Source organism: Vanellus vanellus (assembly GCF_965231255.1).
Source record: "Vanellus vanellus genome assembly, chromosome: 17".
Taxonomy (NCBI): Eukaryota; Metazoa; Chordata; class Aves; order Charadriiformes; family Charadriidae; genus Vanellus; species Vanellus vanellus.
In genome coordinates, this window is record NC_138922.1 from 8,304,956 (window position 1) to 8,320,783 (window position 15,828).

General features: G+C 46.5%; 1 protein-coding gene across 1 annotated transcript in view; it reads left to right on the forward strand.

The window, feature by feature from the left end:
• The window catches only part of CACNA1G (calcium voltage-gated channel subunit alpha1 G), a 103,162-nt gene that overhangs the window by 85,832 nt on the left and 1,502 nt on the right, over positions 1–15,828 (forward strand). Inside the window, exons 32-36 of the mRNA XM_082492405.1 lie at positions 130–474; positions 2,819–2,959; positions 6,371–6,505; positions 9,592–9,781; positions 12,385–12,554. Of these exons, the coding sequence (XP_082348531.1) occupies positions 130–474; positions 2,819–2,959; positions 6,371–6,505; positions 9,592–9,781; positions 12,385–12,554 (981 nt within the window). The remainder of the gene's footprint in view (positions 1–129; positions 475–2,818; positions 2,960–6,370; positions 6,506–9,591; positions 9,782–12,384; positions 12,555–15,828) is intronic.

A 15,828-nucleotide genomic window follows, 5' to 3' on the forward strand; every position in this document is an offset into this window, starting at 1 on the left:
GACGTTTGCCCAATCTTATCAGTTTTCTGCGCGAAGGGAGAACCCATTGCAGCCAGCTGACCAGCCAGCAAACCGAGGTCCCTGCTGGAACCTCTTCACATCCCTCCATCGTTTCCTCCCTGTTTCCAGGACACGCTGCGAGACTGTGACCAGGAGTCCACCTGTTACAACACTGTCATTTCACCCATCTACTTCGTCTCCTTCGTGCTGACGGCCCAGTTTGTCCTGGTGAACGTGGTGATCGCCGTGCTCATGAAGCACTTGGAGGAGAGCAACAAGGAGGCTAAAGAGGAGGCAGAGCTTGAAGCAGAGCTGGAGATGGAAATGAAGACAATCACCCCTGGCCAACACAGCCCCTCGGACATCTTTGCATGGCCAGGCAGCGCCAGTGGAGAGAGACCCGAGAGCCCCCGCGGATGTACCAATCCCATGCAAATCAAGGTGGATTCTCAGCTCTCATTAGTTTACCCTATGGTGAGAATCTCAGCTGGAGGGTGAAGAGGGCTTGACCTGCATATTTGCTAGGGGAAGACATGCACGAGTCGGTAATGAAGGAGCGGGTGTACCGTACGTCCAGGGCTTGTATTCCTCGCTGTCTGCTGACCGATTGTTGCGTGGGGTGGGAACCCATGCTCCAGGGAAGAGACCCTAGGCAGGTCTCCAGACCGCCTTGCTGCATCTGTTCAGAGGTAGAGAGCTTTGCAATTTGCTCTGGAGATGTACCCAAGCCACCCAGTTCAGAGCTAGCTCCAAATCTGCTCTAATCCAGTCTGGGCTAGGTCCTTTGTGATAGCAAAGTCGGGAGCATAATGTGTTTGCTTTTCTAATGCAGACCATGAACCGCAACATAAAAGAGGAATAAAACTTGGTTAATCTTTGCTTAAGTATTAAATTTGCTTTATGTAACTTCAATTTAAAATCCATCCCCACAATCCAGCTCGTAAGAAAAGATTATTGTAACAATAGAAGAATCCAGAGGGGACTCAAACCTGAGCTCACCAGAGCTGGTGGCAAAACTCCCACCAGCAGGAGCAGCGCCGGGGCAGGGCTGTAACGCGGTAGCTGCTACGAGCTGCAACAAGTCTCTCTAAAGTACAGTTTTTGGATGAAGACTCAGTCTGAGGAATGAGAGAGGTGAGGTCAAGGCCCAGACAGGTCCTTCGGGAGGGAACTGAACTGGAATTATACAAGAAAAACGGTCCAGCCTTTTTTTCAGTCTTAGCTGATTGCAAATTGGGTTAAACCCTACGCAGACCTCATTAGTTTTTATTACATCATGATTTCACAACAGCATATCTTGGCTTCTGCCTGGGGTGGACTAATGAGTATTCTCATACATGAAAAACTCATTTATGATCTTTAGTCCAAGGGTGAAAAAGAGTAAATCCCCACTTAAGCTTTGTTTCAGTTCTTAAGCTACTGGAAATTTCTGGTGCCATTAGGAGTCACTGATGTCTGAGATGGAGTCCAAAGCTGCTCTTTGGCACAGAAAAGAGGAGTTCAGGGCAATATGGGGAAATCCAGACTCATTACGTCCTCTAGGAAGAAGCAACACGTCCCGACTGTTGTTGTTGCACATGTTAAGCAGAGTACTGGCAAACGGTCCTCAGCGCTGTTGTCCTGTATCAGTCCTCACGCTGGCAAAAAGAGAAATTGCAAGAGAAATCAGCAGGAAGGATACCCTCAGCTCCTCAGTCTCTTAAACCTGCCCCCTCTGAAGGTGGCTTTGGAAAGGGCTTATTCTAGTCATAGTCTCCAGAGTGTGTTTCTTGCTCTTTCACTCAAACAGAAGCCTCAAAGGCCCCTGGGAGATTTTATTCCAACTATTTATTCTCCCAGCCAAAATCTTCAGGAAAAATCTGATGCTTTGGCGCGATAGCAGAGGAATACAATTCCCAGGACGCGACCCTGCACAAGGACACGTGGTCAGCATGCTCTTTTGCTTGCCTGTTCCCCAGGAGTTTTGCACCGTGTGCTGTTTGACTGTAACAACGGTCCTCATTTCATTGTACGTAGTAGGCATTCCCTACGTGAAAGGGGCAACCCTTCAATTGCTCCCACGCTGCCTGCGAAAGCCAGACCCTGCTCCGCATAACCTCCCGCCGCCTGGGCTGCGGCCAGCTGGTTTGAGCTTGGCCAGGACGACCGAGGCACCTCAACCCCTGTCTGGCACATGAATTAGTGACCTGACGCGTGTCCATCCTGGGCATCCGCAGCTTTCATGGACAGGATGCTCAGCTTCTCTTCAAGTCAGGTTATTTGAATTTATGTGGCCCCTGGATATGGGTTTAGGTGTCAAAATAGTGGGTCGCCTTGCTCAGAAACGTGGGCAGTGGGTATAGAAACCTCACGGCAGTAGCGTCCTGTAGAAATTCACAGCACCAAGTATCAAGACGCTGCTATACCGGCCCCGTTATACGGCTCAGATCCCAGGAGTAACCGGCCGTGTTTGCTGAGAGCGAGGATTGTCCCCGCGGAGGGCCCCGAGCGGGAGCACCGCGGTCCCGGGGCAGCCGGCGTCGGCCCCGTCTCTAGTACTGTGTGAGAACGCTGTCACTGCTCACCGTGATATTACTGCACTGTTCTCTCTCCTCTCCTGCCTCACCTCTCCTGTCCCGTTGTTGCTGTTACCGCTGTTCTCCCCGAACGTTTCCGTCTTCCCCCCCTCCCACCCCCCTCCCCGTTCTGTTTTTCCCCCCTTTTGTTCGTTGGGTTTTATACGCTGTCCTTTTCTCTCTCTCTCTCTGTCCCTCGCTTTTTTTCCTCTCTCTTTTTGGCTCGCTCTACCTCTCTGCATGCTATACACCACCCCTCCTAGGAGAGGCACTTGTTTGATACCATATCACTGCTGATCCAGGAATCTCTGGAAGGAGAGCTGAAGCTGATGGACAACCTGTCAGGCTCTGTGTGCCATCATTATGCCCTCCCAGCTCCCGAATATTACAACTCTGAGAACCAGGTTAATATTCCTCATTTCCTGCAAAGTCTCCATCCAAACTCGATTTGCCTGAGACCTTTAAGAGAGAGTTAAAGTTCTTTACTTTATGTAACGTAGTCACAGGGATTTTGAAGCGCAAGTCATGTTGGCTTTTTCTGTGGGAGTTGAGATAATATCTTGGTTTGGGATGTTGCATATCGGTGCCAGAGGAAAAGTACAGGCTCTGCGTTTCCCTCTTCGACGCAGTAAGAAGTTTTTCGTTGGCATTTACCGTTCACGAGTGTCGTAGGGAAAAGTGCACGAAATCCCATCTCCATCCTGCAGTGGGGTTCTCGGATTTGGCTTCTCGCTCCTAACCAGGGCTCCGTAGCGATGTCAGGACACGTCTGCGGGGCCTGGAGTACGGCGTGGGGTTTTCCCAGCGCGGAGCCTGAGCTGGTGGGGATGGTAAAATGGTCTCTGCATTTTGTGCCCACTTACTCCGCACGAAAATCCAGTTTCGAATGATTTTCCTAAAGAGGCTTCTTGCAAGTGGGTCATTGTAAACTAGATCTTCATCTCTGATCTAAACTGAATTTCGGAGGCGAGGCAGCCCTGAATGGTGTACTTAAGTAATCGCGTGCTCCAGCGCTTTCTTGAACAAGGGCTGTAATACTTGTTTAAAATTAGTTCATTTACTTCTTAGAATAAAATAACCCCTTTCTCAAGTGTGTTATTCTTTAGAGCAAATATTTTCCCTAAATCACAGCAGTGGCCGTAATAATAATAATTCAAGCATACCTATTTTTTCCTGCAGTTGGAATTGAGCAAATTCCATATTTCTTGATCTATTTTTTTTTTTTTTTCCTTTCTGGCTAAAAATAGCAGAAGTTTTCTTGTTAAATCAGTGTGCTTATTTATGAGCTCACTGACACTCTAAATTATCCAACTCGGTGGTTCATTAGAGGAAAGGAACAAGCTTAGGTAAAATGAAACCCTACTGCAGATCTTTCTGTAGCGGGATAACATGTCTCCCTCTGATTGCTGTGTGTCGCTTTCCAGACAGAGGTCTATTAAGCTATAGGAAGTGGTTGCCCCTAAGAAGCGCCGGAGGAATAGGGACGGTAGCTTTGGCGGGGAAGGCAGAGGGTCAGTATGAAACTCAGCGTGAGCTGCTTGGAAATTTTTTTGTCACAACATTTTTACCACAAAGTGCTGCTGCAGCAAAAAAAAAAAAAAAAAAAGGTTTTGTTTTGACATTTTCTGTAATGAAAAAATATAGTGTTCCAGTTTGAAAAGGCTTTTTCCTTTAAAATTTAAGCAATTTTATTTCCCCCCCCCTGTAATTAAAACCCGTATAAATCAATTGAATGTTTCCAACAAAATGTTTTGACGGCTTCAAACTCAATTTTGGGCGAGGGGAGGCTGAAGGGGGAGGGCGATGTTTTGTTTACATTTTGGCTTTTCTGTTCACACCATTTGTCATGTTCCCAGGCAAGTCAGGCATTCAGAGCAGTGCTGGGACTTGCTGAAAGCCACCTGATTAATAGCAGCTCCCGGCGGAGCAGCTCCGCCAGGCAGGAGCTGCTGGTGTCCACTGTGCTCCGGCACAGCCCTTCCCCCTGTGTTTTGTCTCCGGTCGGTGCGTTGAATCTGTCCCCGTTAGGGATCACCGTCCTCGTGTCGGCAGCCTTTGCAGTGATGCTTTTTTGGGGAGCCTCGTATGAGATCAGGAGCTCCTCCAAAGCATCTCTTTCATCTGTCGCCAGCAGATGACTGTGGCAGAGGAGATAGCAAACCCAAGGTTAGATGAGAGGAGCCCGACCCTCTCCTTTATCTCTGCTGGAGTTTGGAGCCTCTCGAGGTTCACTCATCACGGGGTTTGTTTCACCCCACTGATGCCATTTCTAGGAGTGAGAAAATCCAGCCCTCTGACAACTTAAGTGCAACAGATCTGGGCCTCTGTGGTTTCTCCTGGAAGATATACTGCTGTTGAAAGACTTTTCAAGCATAGAGATAGGAAGGAAAAAAACCCACCAGAGTGAGAAACGAAAAGGAAGCACCTGGGTCTTGTCCAGACCAGGAGGCTCCTGCAAGCGTGAACCGGGTCCGTAGGTTACCCGACGAAATGCTGTCCCCAGTGCCGCTCTCCCACTGCCGCGGGCACCGGCCTCAGACACGTACCCGAGGGGGGGATGTGGGGAGGGCAGAGCCTGCGCTGCAGGGCGGGCGCCCCTCCGCGCGGTGCCTGGCAGCAGGGACGGCGGAGCGGTGGGGGTTGGAAGGGACCTTTGGAGATCATCCAGTCCAACCCCCCTTGCCAAAGCGGGGTCCCCCAGTGCAGGTTGGACAGGAACGCGTGCAGGCGGGTTTTGAATATCTCCAGAGGAGGAGACTCCACCACCTCTCCGGGCAGCCCCTCGGGATGCTCTCTGGGCTGCTGCTCTGGGGGAGATGCTGCAGTCCCCTTTTCCCCCTTTCTCTCCAAAACCCGAAGTGACATTTCACATTTCTTATAAATAGAGCTCTGCGTCTAGGGAGAGAGCTTCATCAATATTTTGATAAAGACTTTTCTCAATTCCCTGAATGCCCTCAGCGGGGCTGCGTTTGTGCAAGACGCGTTGGTGTGGCAGCGCAGCACCTCTTCCCAGCTCGGCTTGGCTCCGAGCCGGAGGAGGCTGTCAGGGCCAGGGCTGGGGTGGCATTGGAGGGCTGGAAGATGCAGGTGGTTCTTTTAGTAGGACAGTTCTTGGTGCTTACCCAGGTACTGGAGGCCCTTTAGCTGGCCAAAACCCACTGGAGGCACCAGGAAGGCACTCGCTGACCGAAATCAAGCCTTAGGTGTCTCCCTGTCCCCTTTTAGCCATTAAGAAGTTAATTATCATCCCACCTGCCTCTCGGGGAGGGGGTGTCCCCATACCCTCCCCATAGCCCAGGGAAAGACACGCTCCATACCCCACCTGCAAAAGGATTTTGGTGCTGGGGAATCTTTGCGGGCTCAACCAGATGAGCTTAGAGGCCAAGCAAACAGCATGGTTATTGGGTAGGAACAACTTCAGGCGAGTCGGAAGATCTTGAAGCCTCTTGTATTTGATCGTAGCCAAGAGGATAAATATCTTTAGTGTGAAAGTAATGTTACTTTTGCTTCTTCATCTAGACAGGAGAACACCAAAATACAATGCTAGCATTAGCGTATGGTTTTAAACTCCCTCCCAGCTCACTGGTAAGCATTTAAGTATGAATGTCCCGCTCTTTTTTTTCATTTCTTTGTTGGATTTCGTTTCTTTAACATTCTGGCCCCGGTAACAATGTGCATGATGTAGCTTCTCCCACGGCAGGGATATTGCTTCAGTGTCTAGAAGTATTTAGATTATGATGCCTTTTTTTTTTTCTCGTTTCTTTTCCAAAAGATTTGTGTCCTGGTTTCTTATGCTTAATCATCTCTCCCTTTAGATCCCTCTAGCTGAGATGGAGGCTCTGTCTCTGACGTCAGATATTCTCTCTGAAAAGTCCTGGTCCTTAGCTCTGACGGATGACTCTTTTCCTGATGATACTAACACACACTTACTTAATGCTCTGGAAAGCAATGTACATACACTGGTCGCTGTGTAGTCTGATGTTTACAGGGTTCGAAATACTGCTTCCACCTCTCTACACCTGCCTAATGGCATTTTCAGTTCAAGCCCATTTCCAAATAGCACCAACCTTTCCCCTGAACAGGACGTTGTCCTTAATGCCATTAGGTCCTGGGTTGTTACCACTCTTGGCCACAAACTTGGCTCCTTGCGAGGAACAAGTATTTGTTTCTATTTTTCCTTCCTTTGGTGTCACGTAAAAACAATGTGTTTTCTACAAGTAAAATAAATAGTAAAAAAAAAAAAAAAAAAAAAGCTTTGGAAAGCGCCAAGGCTGAAATTTCCTCCCCATCTGAAACAAATCAGTGATGCTGCGTGGAAGAGACACCCATGAGCTCATGACTCATGTGTCCTCTGCTGAGGGGTCATCTACAGCCCTTTGGTGTGTAATGGATTTTTGTCTTTACGAACACAGGCACCACATGGCTTCTTGCATGATTGGTCCCAGACTGTTTATTTTACAAATATCAGATGGGGATCTCTCCGAGATGCTGCTTGTTCTGTGAATTCTTACTAGCAGTCATCCCGCTGGGAGGAAAAAAAAAAAAAAAAAAAAAAAAAAAGTAGTTTGGATTGTTTTGTGTCTTTTTGAATGAAATAACCAGTATTTTGAACCCTGCCTTAACCATCTCCTCTTTGAAACATTAGACATTTTTAGCTGTGTAGCGGTCAAGTGCTTTTTTTCTGCTGTACAACAGACATAACTCCTTTTCCAACATTTTTGGATCATTCTTGTTTTCTTTGTTGTTGTTCATGTACCTGCCTTTGGGTGTTTGTGTTGTTGATAAATTTTCTGCCATTCTAGTTGACTGTCATCCTAATTAGCACTTATTTGGGAAACATCTCTTAAACCGTGACAATATTTCCCATCATGCTTCATGGCATCACGTGCAAAAGATTTTGTAAACGACGTTTAATGTTTTGTATGGGACTTTTTGTTTCAAAATTAGTCTGGAGAGCTGGACTGAGGAGAGAGCCCTTCTAGTTTTGAATGAGATTAGACAAAACTGTTTGACAGCATAGCAAAGTCTCAAGGGTATAGCCAAGAGAGATGGTTTTTCTCCAAAAAAAAACCCAAAGCCAACAGGTTGAACAAAGCATTTTGTGAATTTGTGTCAATACCAACAAAGTGGTTTGGTCCAAACAGTTTCCCGAACTCCTGAAAAACTGCAAGTTTTCACTGAAATCTTTTTGAAACGCAATATTTCTACACTTCATTTAGACACAGCTTTAGTTGGAAAGTATCTCAGAATGTTTTGTTTGACTCAAAATAGATTTGGGTTGGGACTTTTTTTTTTTTTTTTTTTGGTTCACGAAAAACTCCGATTTGATTTTCAGTCAAGCCAAAACAACATGTTTTTTAAAACTACCAGTGAACCAAAAAGTCATGTGCTCCCGCTGCTCTGTTTGTGAGCGGGACTTGGAAGATCATTTTGCAGCCATTTTCAATGGTTTTCATGAAGTTCACTCACGAGATTTCCCCCGAGATGATGAGAAAGTGGAAACGAGCCCGCTGCGGTATTGGATCCTGTCAATGAACCTAAAGGTTCATTAAAGGTTGGGTTTGGACAGGATCTCGAATCCAAATTCTCGTGTTCAGATCCAAATGGTTTTGAATTTTGAAATCTCAGGTTTCAGACCATCTTTTCTGCTTTAAGCTAAATAATATGAAAGCTAAATAGCGTAAACATCCTGCTCGGAAGGGGAAGGCAGGGAGGAACAGAGAGGTTCCCTCAACCCAAATTCAGCTTTACCGGCACAGGTTTCGCTCTCCTTCCCGGAGCTATATGAGGGGACTGCAGTCTCTCTTACCTCAGCTGTATCCCTGCTGTATCCAAATCGGCAGGTTCCCAAGGACTGAGACTAATGCTGCATGACAGTGCAAATCCCTTTCCTTCATTAAATTTACAACAGCGGTCTTCCTTTTTTTCCCTTTTCTTCTATTTTCCTCATTTTTTTTTCCTTTTTCTAAATTCCTTTTAATCTCATCACGTTTCTTGTGCAAATGAAACGCCATAGTTAAGTTTTGTTTTCGTGACTGAAGGATGAATTTGGGAAAAAAATCTCAGTGTTGATTTCAGAAAACGTGTAATGCACTGAGTGAAGGGAAGGTTTGTCGGAAAATAAGATTTAAAGTTTTCCAAAAATGATCAGCAACAGACTGTATCGAACTACAGTGTCACATCTTATTTCTGTGTTTTACAATGGAGACCTTTTGAAGATAAAGCAATCCTTTCATTAAAAATATCCAGGGAAGTTGACTTTGCTTCCATTTTTGCTAATACTGTCCAACAAAATAATACCCAAGAACGTTTCTGGGATGGAGATATTTCCTCATGAAATCAGACCTGAATCCACCTCATTTGATATTGCCTCTGGTGCTGCCCATTCCAAGAGACTCTTTGGCTGTAAAACTCCACAGTCAACATCTATACAATAACCCTCACTTGCATTAGATCCCTTCTAATTAGAGAATGGCTCTAACCCCGAAGCAGTAGCTGTAGATATCCCTCTCAATAAAACGGGTTTAGTTATTCATTATGTGAGAAGAAAAACCAATAAAATTGTGCTGGGAGCCAGAATAGAGAATATTTTCTGTAAACTAGTTTTCGTATTTGTTTCTTTTTTCGTTTATTGTTGGAAGAGGGAACTACTCGCCTTTGCAAAAGCCTGACTTGCTGATGAGGGCGCACAGAGAGCGCTTTACTGTTAGTGCAGAGGATCAAAGTTACGCCAAGCGTGTGACCTTGGCTGGCCTTGAGGCATGATGCCTTCGTTGCATATCCCTGAAATAGTCATGGTTTACTACTACAGTGTCGCTTCCTCTGTTTCTGTGGTTCATTCTGTGTGACAATTTATTGACAATACAAAAGGAGGGGCGTAGCTCCCTGGTAGATCCATTCGTGCAACGTGTACATACTGACGATGTGCATGCCCATCGTGCCGTACCGATTGCAATGGCTGTCGCTAGCGTTTCTGGGCACTTCTCCTCTTCCCAGCCCGTCACGTCTTCCTCCCTCACTGGTTTTTTCCCCGTAGGCTGATCTCCGCTCCAAAGACGACGCGCTGACCCTGTCTCCCAGCAAGGACTTGCTGAGCGTGAGAAAGCCTTCGGTGGGGCGCACCCACTCTTTGCCAAATGACAGCTACATGTTCCAGCCGCCGTACTCCAGCCCCTGCCCTGCCTCCCTGGGCGAGAGGAATCCGGCACATCACAAGTCCCAGTCAGGTACGCATCTGTCTGCTGGGACAAACCCCAGGATTTTCCAATAGAGCAATAGCTGGGATTTTCCAAGCTATTCAGTGGGAGGCAGCAAATTGCCGTCGGTTTCCAGTGAGGTGTTGGTATCCAGACCTGTGGAATGGCTTTGCAAAGACCCTCCACAACTTGCAAAGACCCTCCACAACTTGCAAAGTCCAGGCTCTTAAAGATAACTCCTTTCCTCTGAACTTCTTGGCAGTGTGACGGTGAGCAGTTGGCCTGGCTCAACGCTGGTTGTCCCCCTGCCTGGTTGCCCAAGGGTTATGGTCCGGACAGCCTGGGCTCCGTCCGTCTCACCTCAGCTAGCTGTGGCCCCGGAGCAAAAACCCCAGGAGAAAAATATTTCCTCGTGTCTGTCTTTTTGCAGCAGTACCTATTTTAGCAGGTTTTGGAAGCTCTAGATGGGAACATCTGTGAAAGACGGGAAAATGGTGTCTCTAAACGCCTGTAAAATGAACATAAATGTGCTGAATTGAGAGAGATCTCAGTGTGAGATGAATGGAAAAATGAGCGGGCGTAGAATTGTCCTTCCCGGTGTGCGTGGTTGGGATCTACGCCTTAGAGCTAAATTCAGAGATATTCTTAGATACAGCGTATTGCAGATGCCGAGGGCTGGCGCTCTACCTGCACCGCTGTACCTGCACTTGCGGCTGCCTCCTGGTGCTTGTCAATGTGCTTTCATTCACTCTGGCTGCCAGGGGTTGCCTTCTGCTGGTAAGTGAATGTAGCTGTCTGTAATTCTTCTGTACGTGCCATCATTTTCGACATTTCTCCCAGATAAGACGGAGAAGTTTTTACAAGCATTGTCGTTTGAAAGCCTCTAAGCAGAACATAATTTCAGCACCGTTCAGAATGGTAGGAGATTTGAACAGATTAGAAAGAAGATGTTGAAATTTGCATGGTAATAAGAATGTGGATGAATAGCGACTGTTGAACAGCAGGGAAAAAAAAAGAAAAAAATGCGGACACAACGGAGGAAGATGAATCTGGAGTTGTGAGAAATCACTGCCACAAGACAAGATTTTCAAGGTCAAGAGCTGTCCTTTGAAGAACCTGTTTGCGCATAATGCAAACGGTGCAGCTAAAATCCCGGTCAAATCCCGCTGAAGTCAATAGCAAAACTCTCATTACCTTCAGTGGAGCCAGAATTTATGGTTTTCTGTAACAGCCAAGGAATTCCTCGGAGTTACAATCCCTGACCATACAAAAGAATCCCGTTTGCTACAGTGGGAATTTCCAGTGCTTCGTTTTCGACCCTTAATTAGGATGCATTTGTCCTGTCTTGAACAAAAACTGCATCAACTTGACCAAAAAGTGGGTAATTTCTGAATCCCTCCTTTCTTCAAGATTTCACTTCCCAGTTCCCAGCTTGGAGAACGGAATAGCCCCATCTGAGAGCCCCGGCTCGGGGGCACAGGCGTTGCACCTTTGTAACTCCACAGGAACAACTGTTCCACTGAGGTGTAGGAGAAGTATTTGGGAAAGGCAAAGCTGATGCCTTATTCATAACCACATTAAGCAATTAAACCTTTTGTGTTTTTCTCCTGCTGCTGCAATTCCAATCGTTTTAAGCGGGCCAAAGTGCTCGGAGGTGGGTAAGGTGCCCAAATCTTGGCATATGCATCGTTGTCCTGTTCCACCTACAATGTCACTGCTTTTCAGGGTGGGGGAAGTCACCCCTACCTGTTTACAGTTTGTAATATTATAAAGTGCTGTGAAGATAGCAAAAGGTGCCAGGCGCCTCTAATAAATCACCACAACTAAGCCATAATATTTCAAGCCGAGAAGGGTTTTGTTGTCAGAAACACTGGCACTTGCAGGAGGTATTTGTTTGAATACTCCTTCGTAATGGGGCTGTTGTTCTGGGAAAGATTCCAGGACAAATGAGATTCTCTGGGATGCGGTCCAGGTTAAATGAATTGTTTTGAAAAATGTTGAGCCGGGGGGGGGGGGGGGGGGGGGGAGGAGGGATGGGGAGAGAGCACGCAGAGTTTCAAACCTTTTAGAAGAAGTAGCCAGCAACCACAAAGGGTCAGAAAGAGGCTGGAGAGTATGTATTGCCTTCTCCTGGGATGCTTTGTAAAACTAGCCTTGAAAGCTGCCAGGTGCCCTTCCCTTTCGCTTCGTTTCCAGCGTGCATGCTGGTTTTGAGATCCCCGAGGTCGGTGTCCGCACACACTCTGGTATGGAGACATCCTTCGCCAGAGTCTTTCAAAGTCAGGTCCTCGCGGTGCTGAGATGTGCGGTTGCCTGCAAAGTTATTGGCCCCAAAGCAGGAATGTAGAAATTGACAGTCCAGATGAACTTCTAGTTCATAATCTTCTGTTCTGAACGGGAGCTAGTCCCACTTGTATCGGGAAACCGCCAAGAAAAATGAAATAATAGACAATTTTGGAACAATTTATTGGTAGGTGGGAGTTTTTTCCCAGTCGTGGAGAGCTGGTTGCTGAATTCAGTGGTTTTGCCATGCCTGTCTGGTCCGAGGTGAAAAGGAGCAGTTTTCTCTGAAAGGTCATTGAGACAGGGACGTAATCCCCAGATGAACACGTCGCATTCCTCCCTCTTGCCAGGTTCAAAGGCATCGGTGCAGTCGCAGCCGGCAGACACCAGCTCTCTCCTGCAAATTCCAAAAGACCGTTTTCACCATGTGAGAGCTCAGGAGCGTTTGGTGAGGGAGAGCAAACCCCAGGTTTCCCAGCAGGTGCACTCTCCTTCTGCTGAAAGGCTGCTCCGCAGACAGGTAAGCAGACTTATGATCACGAACCTGCTGAGGATTTATATTGTCATGTTTCCAGGTTAACCATGCTTTAAATTCAAGGAGAGATTCACAGAGGAACCTCTGGAGAACTGCAGTTCTCCTGCAGAAATAACAAAAAGGTTGATGGATTTTGATCTGAAAGCCATCCAGGAGTCTCCAAAGAATGTGCGTGTTGAGCATCATCTCCTTTGGCGACACGCCTAAATGTTCTCCACATTGTTAGCACTTTTTTTTTTTTTTTTTTCAGTCCTCTTCATAAATGCAGCCAACTGCTCCCCAGGGGCTTGTTGGGGGTAAGGAACTAATTCTTAACTGCTGTGATTTTCTCAGTGCTTGAAAGGACACAGGGACTGTAGACTCCATCCCAGGCCACCCTTCCTCTGGCTCCTCTGGTTTCTCCAAAGGGGAAAACTGTTTAAATGAAGCTGGATATCCCGTATGCAAAACCAGCAGGGAAAGTATACTGGTTTTACAGTGAGAATGGAAAAATAAGACCTTTCTGAATATCCCATGTGCTTTTGAAAAGTTTGAGTATATGCAAAAGAGAACACATTTTATTTTGCAACTGGTTTTATCTCTGTTTTTTTGCCTGGTGTTGATTTAAATCCTGATTCGACCAAAGATCTGAGAGATCTAATCAAAGATTCCAGTCTGCTTGATTGGAAGCATAAGTTTAAATTTATCTTTTTTCGTAAAATACTTAAACTTGTGCTTCACTCTCACATTTTTAAGCATATTTCATTGTGCAGCTGGAGCGGGACCAGAGGCACGTCTGATTCCCAAACTGCTTTCTTCAGTAGTTTCATGCCTGATTTTACATACACAAACTAGATCAGTTCTATTTTTTCAAAAGCAATTTCTTTCCTGCATGAAAATATTCCCGTTTCTTTCATCTTTTAATCAACATTGACAAATTAGACAGTTGATTCATTAAACTCTCAAAATGAATGTGAAGTACCAAGGTTAACAATTACATTAGTCTGTAATACTAAATTGACAGAAGAAATTCCGAGCATGCATTCGTTTGCACAGGGCTGGCCAGCTCCCCCGATCGCTGCTAATGGGGAAACTAATTGATGTCATGATTCCAGTTCATAACCACTCTCTCTTGCTTCCTAATGAATAACAGACCCATCCTTTTGAACTGATCTAGCTAGAATAAATTACCATGTTAGCCATCTTCCTCAGCCTAATTTGGTTCATACCTTTGAAGGCTTCTTTTTCTAAGCCTTCTCATATGTTTAAGTTATTTTCGTCCCCTCCCTCCTCCCTCTGCTCCTGCAGCGACACGCGCGTGCTCCTGGAGGGACGTTTCAGAAAGGAAGAAGCTTTGGGGCAGTGAGCAGACATGGTCCACGGGCCGGGGAGATCCCCCCGAAGATTAGTGAGGTGTTGCCTTGGGCATGCTCCCGAGCGGCGAGCAGCTCCCAGGGCGGCTCACGGGAGCAGTGAGGCTGTTCCTGGCAACAGGGCGCTATTGCTCTTACTGTTAATTGCAGTCTAGATGGCCAGACACTGTGAAACTTAGTCCTTAAAGAGGCAAAATTCCCTTTACACCCCCAGCGCTTCTGCTTGCTCAGGTACTCTCTGCTTGACTCCTTTTATAGCCACCACTAATTTGTTAACTAGCGCATCACAGTTGCCCAAACTCGCAAAGCATTTTGGTTTGCAGTACCCGTTTTTCCTTGTTGTTACGTATATGGCATGTAATTCTGATTTGTTTTCTTTTTTTCTTTTCTTTCTTCCCTTTGCCTTCCCCCTTGTCCCCTCTCCTATCCTAAATTTGTGCATAGATAAATCTTGTCCACCACATACCTGGTCCGTGTACTTTCCTCCATCATTAAAACCTGCGTGTTTAACCTCCCTTTCCCTTCAGAGCGCTGGAGAGTGGCCACAGTCCCCACAGTAATGTGCAGTTTTAGCCTCCGGAAAGTGTGACAATTAGCAATGCACTTGCAGATGAAGATGCGTGGATGAGATGCTTTGAGAGACCGTTCCCTGCTGAGGAGTACGCTCCTTGGCAGTGCGTTGCACAAAAGCTTTTCTCCAGGGGAATTCTACCTGAAATCAAAACTATATTGATTTTCTGGTTCCAGGACTCTGTGTCCCAGGTGTAGCCCACACCAGGCTGTGGCTACTAGAGGTGTAGACCCCAACGGGATGGCAGAGGGTCCTTTTATTTTGAAACAAACCAGTAAAACATTGGTACAAACAGTTACTACTAACAACTACCAAAGATGCCTGTATCGTAGGGAAAGAAAGAGCTGGTGGTGACTAATACTCTCGTTGTGTGCGACGCAGGTTGGTGTACAAGCAAAAGTAATGACAATAATTACTTTTTGCTTCTGTATTCTACTTTTTCGTGGTCTGTGTCTTTTCTCAGGACAGGAAAGTGATTTCTTCTCCCAAACAACCACTAAAACTGTTGACATTGAGGAGACCAGAATTAGCTCCGCTCTTGGCTGTGGTTAGTCACCAGTATTATGCTGTAAAATTTTAACTAGAAAGGATTCACCAGCATCGGACAAAATCTTTTGCCGTATTAAATATTCTCTCAACTCTCACAGACGACAAAGGGAGCCCGATGTGCAGATGTAGCAATAGGCGCTTGTGTTTCTGCGCGCGCACGTGTGCATACTACAGCTGATGAGAGCTTTGCCTGAATAGAGATCATTTGGCTCGAACGATCCTTGCGGGACAGTTTTTATATAAATTCTAAGATCATTTTGGGGCGATTCGTCACAAAAGCGTTCCTTATTATGAGGAATTTCATCTCCTTATGCTTCTCTAAAGGACTGAGACCAGCTGTACGCCTTTCCTTCAAATTTCTCTGTGAAGTTTTTAATCTATAAGATCATTTAAGAGTTTTCTCAAACTGCGACTCTGCCTTTAAGGGCCAGTTAATGTGGCTGATTTATAAACCCTTTTGACAAGGGATGCAGCTCAGTGAAGAGACAAAGCCTTCAAAACACACCGTAGGTTCTCTCTGCCAGCAGGCACTGACGCTGCATACGGCTCTGGACAGCCAAGGCAAAATCTGCCTTAGGGAGCCTGAACTCAAGCATCGGAATAAGTTGAAATAATTACAGAATAGTAGTAGTAGTAGTGGTAGTCCAGCTTTTCCGGCTCCCCTGCCGTAAGGTGGTGCAGAGCCGTGGCTCCAGCCTGGGGACCAAAGCCAGGGACAGGCTGTTGCCCTGCTGCTGGCGCAGAGCGTGGTTGCTCTGGCGTCGCTGGCTCTGGGGAACCTGCTCCG